At 49.8% G+C, this 14,190-nt stretch overlaps 2 protein-coding genes across 7 annotated transcripts in view; one reads left to right on the forward strand and one right to left on the reverse strand.

The window, feature by feature from the left end:
* On the forward strand, positions 1-9,374 carry HVCN1 (hydrogen voltage gated channel 1). 3 transcript variants are annotated; one of them, XM_054219585.1, is made up of 6 exons: positions 1-85; positions 2,647-2,885; positions 3,411-3,515; positions 3,993-4,224; positions 7,903-8,015; positions 8,339-9,374. In XM_054219585.1, exons 2-6 carry the CDS (start codon positions 2,682-2,684, stop codon positions 8,402-8,404), a joined length of 720 nt encoding a protein of 239 aa, XP_054075560.1. In that variant the 5' UTR covers positions 1-85; positions 2,647-2,681; the 3' UTR covers positions 8,405-9,374. The 3 variants fall into 3 exon arrangements, with proteins under 3 accessions (XP_054075560.1, XP_054075561.1, XP_054075559.1); XM_054219586.1 differs by lacking the exon at positions 1-85 and adding an exon at positions 868-885; XM_054219584.1 differs by lacking the exon at positions 1-85 and adding an exon at positions 935-998.
* The window catches only part of TCTN1 (tectonic family member 1), a 16,120-nt gene continuing 9,941 nt past the window's right edge, over positions 8,012-14,190 (reverse strand). For all 4 annotated transcript variants that reach the window (XM_054219579.1, XM_054219581.1, XM_054219580.1 and 1 more), the window contains 8 exons: positions 13,815-13,940; positions 13,114-13,239; positions 12,649-12,733; positions 12,162-12,300; positions 11,719-11,875; positions 10,548-10,673; positions 10,060-10,204; positions 8,012-9,456 (listed from right to left, as the gene is read on the reverse strand). In XM_054219579.1, the coding sequence (XP_054075554.1) occupies positions 10,061-10,204; positions 10,548-10,673; positions 11,719-11,875; positions 12,162-12,300; positions 12,649-12,733; positions 13,114-13,239; positions 13,815-13,940 (903 nt within the window). In that variant the 3' untranslated portion in view covers positions 8,012-9,456; position 10,060. The remainder of the gene's footprint in view (positions 9,457-10,059; positions 10,205-10,547; positions 10,674-11,718; positions 11,876-12,161; positions 12,301-12,648; positions 12,734-13,113; positions 13,240-13,814; positions 13,941-14,190) is intronic.

Consider the following 14,190-nt stretch of genomic DNA (forward strand, 5'->3'; position numbering starts at 1 on the left):
TAATTATCTGGGAACTCCCAGGATAAAGCTCCTCCCTGCTGCTGGCCTTGCTGTCCAACTCCAGGTTCCTGGCTGGTCTCTGCAGGTGGGTGGTTTGGGGTGAGGGACGGGGGTTTTGGAGCTCCAGGGGGGTGTTGCCTGTGCCGATTCCCCATTGCCCCAGGGAGGAGGAGCGGGACGGGCCTGTGCGCTTTGGGACGAGGCGCTGGAAAATTTTCATGATCCAGGAAAAGTTCTGGCGCTCTCCAGGAAGAAACGCTTTCCAAGAAACAAATGTCTTTAGTCTTTAAAAGTGTAAAAAGAGTGAGATGTTTCTTCATTAGGGGAGAATTGGAAATGTTTCAGGTTTCTCCCAGGAGACGTGCAGTGGAGTTGGTCCCTGATCCTTTTTGCAGCTGAGTTTGCTCAGGGCACCTCCAAAACCAGCTTGTGTTTGAAAGATGGGGGGAACCCTAAATAAGAAGAGCCCATAAAACACGAGCCTGTAAATGGAGGCAGGTTAATCCAGGCCTAATTTCTAGGAATTAGGTTTTTGTAATCCTCCTGATCCCTGAACCTCGCCCTTCTTTGTGGGACTAATCTGTGTCCCCGCTCAGCAGCCGACCCTGATCTCGCCAGAGGCTCCCCATTCCGTTCCCTGGATGTCCGCTGGGTTTGTTGGGCGGGTTTGGGGGAGACCGATTACAAAAAGTTTTTAAAAATTTAAAAAAAAAAAAAAAAAAAAAGAAGAGTTTAAACTCCATCCGGTGTGTTCTGTTCCGGCAGCTCCCACTCAGGGACGGGGAAAAAAAAGCTGCGAAAACGGAAAATGTTGTAGCGGGAACCCGGGAACAGCGACCCCGGCGCGGGGGCTCCGGGACCCGCTCGGGGAGCGGGGGGGGTGCGGTGGGGCCGGGCCGGGGCCGCCCCCGGCCGGGAGAGGCGGGGCCGGGCCGGGGGCGGCCCCGCGGCGCCGGGGGAGGCGGCGGGCGGCGGCGGGCGCAGCCGGGACGCGGACGGTACGGGGGAGCGGGGCCAGCGGGCGGGGCGGTCGGCCGGGGCTCGGCGCGGTGGGTGCCGGCCCGGGGAGGGGGGTTTGCAGCGGCGCCCCCCACCCGCCCCGGGGCCGCCACGTCCTTCCCCTCGGGGGTCCCGCCGGGGGCCGGGGCTGCGTCCCGCTGCGGGAGCCGGCGTGGCGGGCGCGGGGAGGTTGGGGGGTCCCGGTCCCCGTCGCTCCACCCGCCGGCGGCGGCTCCAGGCCCCGCGGCCCGGGCGAGCCCCGAGGCCGTCCCGCAAGGGGCCGGGGGCTCGCCGCCCCGGGCAGCTCCCGGGGGGGCTCCTCTCAGCGCCCGCGGCTGGGAATGAAGGTGCTGCCGCCGTGAAGGGGGGGCGTGGGGCCATCTCCGTCCCCCGCAGCGGGTGCCGGGGTGGCCCGGAGCCCACACGCCCCCACCAGCCACCGCCGCTGTGAGCGGATCCCACCGTGGCCCCCCAGGACCTCTCCTTGCGGGGAGCCGAGGGGAGGGAGGGCAACCCGGGGGCACGGGCAGACCCACGGCGGCTCCGGCGGGGCGAGAGCAGCTTGTGCTGGCATCCCGGCCGGCTTTGGCCCGGGATGGACGGACGGAGAGTCCCGCCAGCCCGGGGGATGTGGTTGTCTGCGGGCGTCGGGAGCGGTTTTCGGCAGGGTTTGTGGGCCAGGCAGTCTCGCCGGGATGCCCAAAGAGGAAGGATGAGCTGGTGGGGCTGCGACAGAGGATCATGAGAGTTGGGCGCAGATGGAGCCTCTCCTGCAGCCGGGGTCGTTTGGGGTTGGTCCTGCCCCTCGCTGGGTGCCCGCAGGGACGGGCTGAAGCTGGGATGCTTCGGGGTGAGGTCAGCTCTGGAGGATGCAGGGAGAGGAGATGGGGGAGGACAGCATCACCCGCCAGCCAGGCCGAAATGTGGGGATCCCCTGCTTGTTTTGCCTGCAAAGGCTGAAATAATAGTGGCCCCTGATGTTAATGAAGGGGAATTATGGCTTTTCTTCAGCTTGGTGGTGTGGCCAGAGGGTGAGGAGGCTCCAGTTAACCCGGGGGCAGCTGGGCTGCAACCGCTGCCACCTGAAGGGACAAGGGCAGCTCTGGGAGCGCGGTGGAGGGTTTGTCTGGGGCCCGATGCTAGCAGCAGCCTGCCCCGGTGCGTAGGGGCTAAGAGAGCCAATGAAGGGAAGGAAATCGCCTGCTTCCAGCTTCTGACCGATAACCTCCATCGATCAGTGTCTAATAGAAACACAATGGCTCTTTCCAATGGGAAATCGGCAGCTGCCTCCTCTTGCATCATGAGATGCGAGATAAGGGCTGGCATTTTTTTCTCCTGTAATCAATGCTTTGTTTTGAGATGTTTGGAAATACCTCACGAGGAAGTTCCCTGCTGTAGCGCAGCCCAACGGGGTGCCAGCAGCACCAGGGAGGGTGGTGGGAGCTCTGCTTCGCGCCATGGGAGGTGATGCAAAACAAGTGGCACCACCGTTAAGCAATTTCCCGTCAGCAGGGCCCGTCCACGCTGCCCGGCCACATCTGAACAAAATGTCATGCTCTTGTCACGCTCACTGTGGTGGAACGGGGGAGATTTGGCATCCTCAGTCAGCCCCGAGCAGGGAGGTGACGCTCTGCTCTTGTCCCTCAGACATTGGCAGGGTGATGCCAGCTTGATCCAGAGCCATGTCCAGGTACCTGAAGCACTTCACGGTGGTGGGCGACGACCCCGTGCAGTGGAGCAACGACTATCAAAAATGGGAGGAGGAGGAGGAGGCTGGGGAGAATGGGGAGAAGCAGTCGGATTCGGAGATGAAGCTGGCACCTACCAGGAGCCGTGTCTCCTTCCAGGACATGATGAAAAAGCTCTTCAGCTCTCACAGGTTTCAGGTGAGGCAGAACAAACGCAGGCCGAAGGGAAATGAGGGTGAGACTTGGCCAAGGGCTCTGTTGCAGCAGAGCTGGTGTGGGATGGAGCGTGCAGTGGCGGGCTGGGAGCAGTGCCGAGCTTGTGAGCGCTTGTGGCTCCTGTGAGAGCAGCTGCTGTCTCCGAGCTGGGCCGTCCTGTCGGAAACAAGCGGGCGCAGATGTTTCCTGAGCGGCGACAAGCCTCGGTGCACGCTCGTCACGGTGTGGGTGGAGGCACGTGCTCTCCCGAGACCCCCCTACGCCAAGCGGTGGGAAAGAGCTGGGTTTGGTGGGGAGCCAAGCGGTTTGGTACGGGTGAGACTTTGCAGGAATAACCCAGCGACCAGGGGCTGTGGGAGTCCTGGGTGGGAGCAGCAGAAAGCCCCGTGAAATACCACCAGCCAAACTGGGGACTTTGGGGCGTGTTTAGCTGAAGGCTGCGTTGGCCCCTCTTGCTGATCTGTCGATGCTGGGAAGGGGTTCACATCAGTTCTTTTCCTCCAACAGATTCTGGTTGTCTGCTTGGTCATCCTGGATGCCTTGTTGGTCCTTGGGGAATTGCTTATGGACTTGAAAATCATCCATCCGGACAAATATAACATAACCCCAAAGGTAAAATGCAGGGAAATGTCAATGTGAACCGCAATTTTCCCGTCTTTGGTGGTTCAAAGCCCACTAGGTGGGATGACTGGGCAGGCAGGACCTGGACCTTCAGCTTTGCCGAGATGGCAGTCGCAGGCACACAAAGGTCCTGCAGGAACTCGTGTGACAGCCCTGCGGCGAGCGGGGCCAACCTGGCTCGGCTCATGTCAGTCTGTGCAGCAGCTTCGTGTTTCCTTGGGCTGCGGCTGAATCGCTCTCGCTACCCTTCTCCCAGTTGACTTCACACCTCCTGGTCTGGGTTACGCAAAGCCACTGGCTGCCATGTGCTCACTCTGGTTGTCCTTTAGAGCAGAAGAAAAGTCCCCAGCACTCCTCCTTGTAGAGTCAGATCAGCCGTGCCCTGGAGCCATAGAGGTTTTCCATCCTGCTCCGCTTGCACGCACACAGGAGGGTTCCTGGCCCTAAACTTGCGCTGTCTTTTCCCAGGTCTTCCACTACCTCTCCCTTTCCATTTTAACCATCTTCCTGGTTGAGGTGGGGTTTAAAGTCTTTGTCTACCGCCGGGAGTTCTTCCACCACAAGTTTGAAGTGCTGGACGGGATCGTCGTCGTCGTGTCGTTCATCCTCGACATCGTCCTCATCTTTCGGGAGCACGAGTTTGAAGCTGTCGGGCTGCTGATCCTGCTGCGGCTGTGGCGTGTGGCCAGGATTATCAACGGTAGGTGCGTGCAGCCGGTCGGGAGCTTTCCCTTGCGCATGGGATGGATTTGCCAACCTCACCTGAATTATTTGGGGTTGCATCTTTGTTCCCTTCTCAAAGCCATCTGCGAGCCCCTGAGGTCTTGCTTCCCAGCAAACTCAGAGTTTTGCCCGTGCGGTTTTCAGTGCTGGAGTGTGGCCTTAATTAGGCTGGAATTTCTTTGGAGCAGCCGCAATCTGCTGGTTGTGTTGGTGCGATGCCTCGGTGACGGGGGCACAGCAGGTGGCTTGGGCTAGTGGAGATGCCCAACTCTATCGCAGCAGCATCAGGCACGTTCCCCTAAAAACAACCCGTAATCTCTGTTCTTGTATCCTTCCCTCCTGGAGGGGAATGGCTCGCCTCTTAAGTTTGCATCGTAGGATCCTTTTGGCAACAGTCTAACAGGGGAGCAGGGCAAAACCCTGCCCTTCTGAATGTACTTCTGTAGCAGAGCGGTTTTTCCTGCTCTGATGTTCTGCTGTGACTCTGTCATCCCCCCCAGGGATGCAGCAGGGAACGTCCCAATCTCACTCTGGATCTTTCTTGCTTGGATTCAAAGGGCCCACTGTAAAAAGAGGAACATAAACGTCCCAAAATCTGACTTTACTGACTCTGCTGTTGTAATTGTAACTTGCAAATAAGTATAAATTCAGACACTTCTGAAACAACTGTAGCTGGAAACATTTTCTTCATAGAATCATTTAGGTTGGAAAAGACCCTTGGGATCATCGAGTCCAACCATCAACTCCACTCTACAAAGTTCTCCCTTACACCATATCCCTTAACACCACATCTAAACGAGTCTTAAACACATCCAGGGATGGTGACTCCACCACCTCCCTGGGCAGCCTGTTCCAGTGTCTAACCACTCTTTCTGGGAAGAATTTTTTCCTCATGTCCAGCTTAAACCTCCCCTGCTGCAGCTTGAACCCATTCCCTCTTGTTCTATCGCTAATTACCTGTGAGAAGAGACCAGCACCAACCTCTCTACAATGGCCTTTCAAGTAGTTGTAGAGAGTGATGAGGTCTCCCCTCAGCCTCCTCTTCCCCAAACTAAACAGTCCCAGCTCCTTCAATCGCTCCTCATCAGATTTATTCTCCAGGCCCTTCACCAGCTTCGTTGCCCTCCTCTGCACTCGCTCCAGCACCTCGATATCTCTCTCGTATTGAGGTGCCCACAACTGGACACAATACTCAAGGGGTGGCCTCACCAGTGCTGAGTACAGGGGGACAATCACCTCCCTCCTCCTGCTGGTCACACTATTTCTAATACAAGCCAGGATGCCATTGGCCCTCTTGGCCACCTGGGCACACTGCTGGCTCATGTTCAGCCGCTTGTCAATTAGAACCCCCAGGTCCTTTTCTGCCAGGCAGCTCTCCAGCCACACTGCCCCAAGCCTGTAGCGATGCATGGGGTTGTTGTGGCCCAAGTGCAGGACCTGGCACTTGGCCTTGTTGAAGCTCATTCCATTAGCACTGGCCCATTGGTCCAATCTATCCAAGTCTGTCTGTAGAGCCTCCCTATCCTCATGTAGATCAACACTCCCGCTTAGCTTTGTGTCATCTGCAAACTTGCTGGTGATACACTCTATGTCCTTACCAAGGTCATCAATAAAGATGTTAAACAGAAATGGTCCCAACACCGAGCCCTGAGGGACACCATTTGTGACTGGCTGCCAGCTGCATTTAACTCCATTGACCACCACTCTTTGGGACTGCCCATCCAGCCAGTGCTTGATCCATCAGATCATATGCTTATCCAGGCCATGAGCTGCCAGTTTTTCCATGAGAATTCTATGGGGGACAGTGTCAAATGCTTTTCGAAAGTCTAGGTAGACAGTGTCCACAGCCTTTCCCTCATCCAATAATCTGGCCATCTTGTCATAGAAGGAGATCAGGTTCGTCAGGCAGGATCTGCCTTTCATAAACCCATGCTGACTAGGCCTGATCCCCTGCTTGTCCATTATATGACTTCTAATGGCACTCAAGATGATCTGCTCCGTGACCTTCCCTGCTACCGAGGTCAGACTGACAGGCCTATAGTTTCCCAGATCCTCCTTTCTGCCTTTTTTTTGTAGATGGGCACTACATTCGCTACCCTCCAGTCCATTGGGACCTCCCCAGTTTAGCCATGACTTCAGGTAGATCATGGAAAGTGGCTTGGCGAGCACGTCTGCCAACTCTTTCAGCACTCTTGGATGTAACCCATCCGGTTCCCCTTCCTTCTCTGGGAAGGAATTTTGGGATTCAAAAAATGTGGGAGTGGGATTATCCCTAATTCCTGTGTGAAACCTCAGCCCAAGAGCTGTCCTGTGCCTACGTGTGTGCTTTGCTGAGTGCTCTGTACTTGATGCAGATGAAAGTCTTTAGTTGGAATAAAAGGAAAGAAAGGATGGCTGGGGCCGAGTCTGTCACCTGCAGCCCCCACTGCCATTTTGAAGGGGAGAACGTGGCACTGTCGGTGGCACTGGCCAGGACAAGGGGAGGCGTGAGAGCAGACTGTGGCTCTTAGTTCGGAGTGAAAGTCAGAGAGAAACCGGATTTGTGTGCAGCTGGGTGAGACACAGGAACCCCAGCGTCTCTTAACACACTGTTTTACAGCAGAAAAACAAGTAAATCCCCTTACCCTTGGGTGCTCCTGGTTTTCCCCCCAAGCTTCTCACCTTGCCTGCCCACTTGGAGCAACAGAGGGGACAAAGAAAACCTGCCCCAAGCTTTGTGTTGCGTGTCTGAGCCGAGGCACGGCTCGCTGCCTTCAGTCCCTGTGGCTTGAGAGGGACCGGGTGACGGCAGGTGGGGATTGTTTGATGTTATCAATGCAAATAAGCAGCACGCTTGCTTTGTCTTCAGAGAAATGAACCCCCGAACCCCAAGGCTGCTGCTTGTAGCGCTAGAAGCGCGGGCACGTGTTGCTGCCTGCCTCCGTGCACACTGTTCTGTCAACAGCCGGAGGAGAGCTCTGTCGGGTAGGAAGAACGTGATGTTCTTCATGCTCTTACCGAGCTATTTTTTCTTTTTTCCCCCTGGAAAAGGGTGGGAAGAAAAAGCCTTTGCTGTGGGGGCTGAGTTCATATGTAATAACCTTACGATATGTCAGCAGAGAAGTGACACCTCTGCTGTAATGAGAAAGTGCGTGCCCTTTCTGCAGCCGCGCAAGGTGAAGCCAAAACCTGAAGGACCTGAGGATGTGCCAAGTCCCGTTACAGCTGGCAGGAGCCATCGGCCCCGGGGCGGGGGACACGAGCTTCGCGCCCCAGGCTGTGCCACGCACTGCTGTTAGAGCAAGGCTCCCGACGCCATGAAACCGGCTGAAACGCAGCCCCTCGTCACAACAAAGCTGCCAGTTACATTCCCCCCAGGCTCTGCCAAGGGAGCAAATTCAAATTCAGGATTTGAATGACAGTCTGCCTGATTAATTCAGCTCGGAGGCCAGACTGCCTCCTCCCAGCAGAGTACCGGTATCTGAATCCCCAGGGTCGTTCATTTAAAACCCTCCTCATTAAGAAAAACACTTGGGAAGGGTGGTTTGAAGATGACAGAACCAGAGCTCGGGAGGAACACGTTTAACTCCTTGAGCACAGACCCTGCGTACTGTTTAACCTCCTGCTCGTGGCTGTTTTACATTGTAAAACCAACCCACTGTGAATTGTTTCACAGGAATAATTTTATCGGTAAAGACCCGCTCTGAACAACAAGTGTCCAAGCTAAAGCAAGCAAACCTGAAACTTGCAACAAAGGTCGAACAACTGGAACGCAGCTGCATAGAGAAGGTAAGAAAACACTTTTAATTTAAACAAGGTTTACCCGCTGGCTGCTCCCCGGGACGAGCTGGCCTGGGATCCTTTTGCAAGGTTGCCACCGTCAGCTTGGTTTCCTCATCAGAAAGTCGTGGGGTGAACCACAGCCCTGCCTGTCCTGCCTGTCCTCCTCTTGCTGCAAAGGACCGACGGCTGCCTCTGTCCTACTTACTTTAGCCTGGTTGTCCTGTTTTACTGCAGGGAGGTGCCTTAAAAGAGTTTCCCGGGTTCCCACAGATCTTCCCACCACTGAAATGTAAGGGCCGTATTAATGATTTGACTTTTGTCTCCAACAGGAGCAAGAAATCGAGAGGCTGAACAAGATATTAAAACAGCATGGACTCCTCAGCGAGCAAACGTAGGAGGCCGGTTTTCTGAGGTGGGGAGGTCTGCCCTGGAGAGTGCAGTGTTGATGTCTACCCGTTTGACCTGAAAGGCTTCCCTGTCTCCCTGCTTTCTCTTGTATAGTGTTGTCTATAAACATTTTCGATTTGACCACTCTTTGATTAGATCTTGGGATCACAAAAATAGTTTTGCTGGAAAATTAATCACACGTATTCCCTGTAAACAGTGATTTCGTAAGACCTTTCTTGTACAGTTGTACAGTCAAAACTGCAAAGTAATTTAATAAAGACACATCTTCACAAGCTATACATCCACAAAAGTACCACTTATTTAACATAATTGAATTTTTCCGTGATAATGTTCTTTGTTTGCTACACCTTGTAGAAACTTGCAGTACAAACGATAAGAACCCAAGCTGAAAAGGTCACTTCTTCTCTACAAGCTGGCCATTCATCATTAGTACGTCTCTTCTTTGCCAACCATTCTTTTCACGTTGTTGGTAGTTTCCTCATTTCTGTTGCTGCTTGTGCCACTTTGTGATTTATATAACGTTCGTTTCAAAAAAATACCAACATACCACTCCTTTAGTTGACAATCAAATCAGCACCAAAATAGAGGCAAACACGTGCCATCTTACGTCAAACAAATGCCTGGTTCTCAGCAGCAGATTTGAGTTCTGATACTGCATTCTCTCATCTCTTCTTCCATTTTAAGTGTTCGTTTGCTGCCTGCTGGTTTACAAAGTTCTTTCTGCTTCCACAGGTCATAAATCAGCACATTAAAAGAATTAGAATGTGTAAGAACAGATGTAGGTGAGTGGACTGCTGGGAACAGTTTAGTCTCCAGAAGCCATTCGAAGCATATTCTAAAGGACCAGGCTGGTGTTCGAACGCAATGTGAACTTTTTCAGGTACTAGAAGGTCCCTGGGGTTGAGACTATTTTGAAGTTGAAGAGTAAGATTAAATAAGTGGGAATTTTGAAAGGTGTTGACTGTAGCAGGTGTCTCCAACTGATTTCAGCCAGAGTCGGCTGGAAGGGTCATTGAGCTTTTCTGAAAACATCACTTAACTGTTCGGATTTTTAAAGAAAGGTAATTAATTAGTGGTTTGGGGAAAAATAGCTAGAAATATGCAGTTTGTTCATCTATGAAAATAGATAGAGCAGAGGCAATATCTAATAGCACATGATTACTTTAATTAACAGTTTAGCTCTGCTCTTCGCAGAACAACGAAGCCTGCTTTCTGGGGGAGCCGCACCGTGTCCCTGTGCTCCTCCCTTCCCCTCCTGCCTCCGCGCTGCGAGGCAGGCAGCTCGGGCTGGCGCCGCTTCAGAGCCGCCGAGGTGCTGGAAGGCTGGTGGCTGCACGTGTGCTGACTGGCCAGCTGGAGCCACCACCAAGGTCATACTGCAGCCTTTTTTTTTCCTCTTGGCAGAGGTATAATTGGGAATTTTCTACTTAATGTGGGGTTTTTTCTGCCCTAAAACTTCTAAGAACCCTCACAAGGGCTCACCCTTTTTCTCTTGGCCAATTTTAAGCCAGTGTGTCTACAATTTAGAAGAAACTGATGGCCCATCACAGTGACTGTATAAACCTCACTTCTTTAGGAAATGGGATAAAAAGCAGAAAAAGCAGAAATATGGTTTGTTTAGGGTTTTTTGATGCACACTTACCTTAGACAAACGGAAAGAAAAAATCAAAGGGTAACTTGACATTAATGGTGGGCCAAGCTTTATAGCCTGGCTCTGCAGGTGAAGAAATATCAGTGAAAACAACAGAACTTGTTATAGGAATAGTCCTTTCCCTTCCTGAGGGAAGCTGCAAAGAAAATAGAAAGGGACATTAGCTTCAGTCTTCTCTTCGTGTGACCGCTCTGTTTGGCCTGGGTTATATTTTCAGCTGTTATTTGTAAAAAGTTTTTTTTTTTTCATATACAGTTCGATTTTTCTTTTCATGAATGATGTATAGATTTTTATGGAAGTGTGTTTTGGCAAGCAGCCCACAGTTGTGTTTGAGTTGGAACAGAAACTGTTAGGTGTAATACACTCTAATACGAAGTGCTACCTTTAGATAAAGAGATTAACTGGGACACTTACACAGCTGATACCGAAGCAAAACAAGCCATTCTTTTTGTCTTAAATCCTATAATTTAATTACGTACCTGCTTCAATGTGGTGCTAGTGATCGTTGCTGTAACGTTGACTATTCTGGCTTGTGGATTGACTAGGGATCCATATTTAGTCCACTTCACTTCTATTTCAAGTGATATTGGTATTTGGCATGAGCTCTGAAAAGTGTTATAAATTCTCTCATTGTCTGACTTGCATAGAAGCAACCACGTTAATTATTCATCTTATTAAACTGGCAGAATGCCCGCAGAAAGCTTGCTCCGGGAGGTTACCAGAGCAACTCCGCCATGCCTGTGCCCTGGACTGTGCCTGTGCAGGCAGCACAGGTGCTTCCAGCCTTGGCCCAGGGCTGTCCCTGCTGTTTCTCCATAGGTGACAAACCGACTCTGTACCTGTGCTTCAGGCAGGGCTGTTCTGCCTGCGTAGGGCAGGACTTTGGCTCTTCGTGATAGTGCTGAGCTGGCTCTTTTTAGTAGGAGGACTTATTTCAGTAATACTGCTAGAAAATCCTTTACTCTGCCAGGGCAGAATTTTGAAGCCTGCAATCTTAAATACTTTTAGGTATTTCTTCTTGGACTGTCAAGTTTCTGGTTACAGAAATCATTCACTGTTTAGTCGCAGAAGCGTACAAGAAACCTATATACAAGCTGTCATTGAGGAGGTGCTGTCAGTCACCACGTGCCAAGCAGCACTGCCTACCACCGATACAGGAACTGCGCTGCATCGGGAGGAAAAGGGCTACTATAGAAGATGTTAAGAATAAACGTAGTGTTTGGGTCACTCAAATATACTGTTTCATGCTTTAAAGGATTCTTGCTATCTTCCTGTAACCTGGCATAAGAACACCAAGGAGAAACACCAATTCTCTTCACTCTTTCAACCTTACCTCTTGTGCTTTATCCTATCTGAAAAGCAAGACTCTAAACTGTGGCTAGAACTCATTTTGTACCTAATACGTTGTCCCGATCCATAACTGAGGTGCCTGGATACCAGCTTGATTAAAAGTAAACCTGTCTTCTACAGCAAGAGTGAACTTGTCATTTGTGAATATTCTAGGAGGACTTTCCTCCAGTTTGTTTCTGCTATTTTTTTCCCCATAGGTCTGAGAAACCTAAGCTGATGCTGCAGCAGAGGCACAGATTTCAGGAGAGAGGGCAGTAAGAGTGAAGGGGGTGATGGTAGTGGTAGTGGTGTAACTTTCACCTGTTCTGAAGTCTGGAAGTGAGTTATCGGCACCCAGTCGAGCACATCCTGGGCTCGAGAATTTCCAAATGAGGCCACGTATTCAGGAAAGGTTTGTCCTTTCAGTAAATCTAGGAGGGTCTGAGTCAAAGGCTGACATTTCATAGCTGCAGTAATTCTTCCAGAGAAAAAAAAAGGAAAAAGGATGAGTTAAAGCAAAATCTATTGGTTGGGCACAGTCATAATTTCTCCTTGCTCTCATGCACCGTTCCAGCCTTCTGGCTGCAGTTGCTAATGTAGCCAAGCTTTTCAAGAGAAAGACCATTGTTAATTAAATGACATTTTTGGTAATTAAATACTCCTACAGCAGTATAAATGTCCCAGGATCTGAACAGATCCTAATGGAAAGGGTTGTCACAGGGTTAAAAGCACTAAATAAATAAAAAAAAGAAATGTCCTCTTACCGTAACTTGCAGCCTGATACCATGTTATAACCAAATAATACTGGCGTTCTGGCTCCCTGTGCCGCCAGACAGTCCTGGTTGGATGTACTTTGCAGAATGGTAAGTTGACCATATTTGTTAGTATTCTGAATGATGGCAGATGTAACACACAGTCAAAGGGAAATTCCATACTTAATGTGTACCGTGAAGAAAGAATCCTTAATCATGTCCTAAAAATATATCTGAAAACGCTATAATAGCTCAAGACTCCTCTTCCACTGCAAAGAAGCACTAGAGTGTACAATGAAGGTCTAAATCTACCTCACTAAAAAGACCCAGGAGATTGCAGTCAGGACTGAGTCATTCGCTACTTTTAAAACATAGCCAAAGAAGCACGCTTTTACTTTTGATAAAGAACAGATACGTTTTACAGATGTCCATGTGAGAAAGGGTTTGTGTAGATGGACCAGATTAAGTGCTACAAACAAAATTTCAACAGGGAAAGGATATCCTTGTGGCCGGAAGCCCGCCCTTACAGGCAGTCCAACAACATAACCAGGATTACCACCGAGAGGAACTGGCTTTGTATTTACCTGCAATGCAAACGTATAGTATTAGTTCTTATCCTGTACTGAAATGGTTGGAAAACACAGAAATATTTCACATATTTTAGGATTATTAACTGCCTTGAACAATGACAGTAGTAATTCTGCTCAATGAGATTATAACAGCTCTGTAACGTTGGGGCAGGCTTTGCTTTCACTGGATATACGGAGTCACAAGATGACTCTTCTAAATGTGAAAAAACAGACTTTGGAGACCTTTATTGCCCAGTTCTGAAATTCTGCCTCATTTGCATACCCAGGGCAAGTTACATTTTACCTTGCTGCTAACAATTCATCTGATTCAAGTTTAATAAGTTTTGTAATTAAATGTCTTTCAACAAGTCATCCGTAACGTCTCTAGCAGTTACCTGAGTAAAGCTGATTTCAAAGCTCTGCTGTATTGAAAGTGCTTCTTTGTTAATTGCCCCCAAAACAAAAGAGGCAGCTGCTTCTATTATTTCTCCTGCATCTGTGTATGTAATGTGATAACTCACCTGAAAATTAAACATTTTAGATATTAATTAGAACAAATGCATAAGAGTATGAAACTAGAAAAAAGGAATTTAAAACTATGTAAGTATTGTTTTCTTTCTTCCTTGCTTAAGAAACACTCGACTACATGTCGGGAAATATACTGTATCCTCTAGAGGCTGGAGCCTCTTCAAAACTGACTTCTTGATAAACCTCTCCTAAGCATAAGCCCAATGTTCCACTACTCAAGATTCAAAGATGAGATGATGTGCCCCACTGTGCCTGAAGTCAGCCTCTCCCAAGCATAATGTAGATTCTAAACTCACGTTATTGTCTGTTATGTCATAAAGACAGTAATACTAGAAAAGGATTTCATCCTGTCTCCATGTTATGTTGCATGTAGTTATTATTTTGTTGCAAAACACTCTCTTTTATCCCAAAGTCGGCATTTCTCAGAGCACATTTGCTTTGGAGATGTCACAATATATGGAAACTGTGCAAGGCCTTTCTCACAGCTTTGCAATTTGTGAATCAGAAGTGATTCGATGCATACATGCTTGCCGTCAAACGTGAGGAAGAAGAGACCTGCCATACTTACCCCAAGAACGATATTTATGCACACTTCATCCAAAATCATAGGGAGCCTGAGGACATCACTACTATTAAGTAAAGTCCACATTCCATTCAGAGACTGGACAACTACGGACTGGACAGTAATATTAACCTGAAAAACAAATTCATGTCATTTCTGAATATTGTGTGTAATTATTTTTGGCTTTTTCTGTATTATTATATTTGTGGCTCTTCCAGATTCTGTTTCACAGAGGCAGCAGCCAATAATCCTCTGAACGACTACTGTGTTACGTGTATTGATGAAGTTCAACAAAAGATTCTATTTTTAAGTAACTAGAGAGTTACTTACAAAGAGAGTGTTTTGTATGAGGGGAATGGATCAGGCTTAATGTTTGCAGGTA

The sequence above is a fragment of the Rissa tridactyla genome, chromosome 13 (assembly GCF_028500815.1).
Source record: "Rissa tridactyla isolate bRisTri1 chromosome 13, bRisTri1.patW.cur.20221130, whole genome shotgun sequence".
Classification (NCBI taxonomy): domain Eukaryota; kingdom Metazoa; phylum Chordata; class Aves; order Charadriiformes; family Laridae; genus Rissa; species Rissa tridactyla.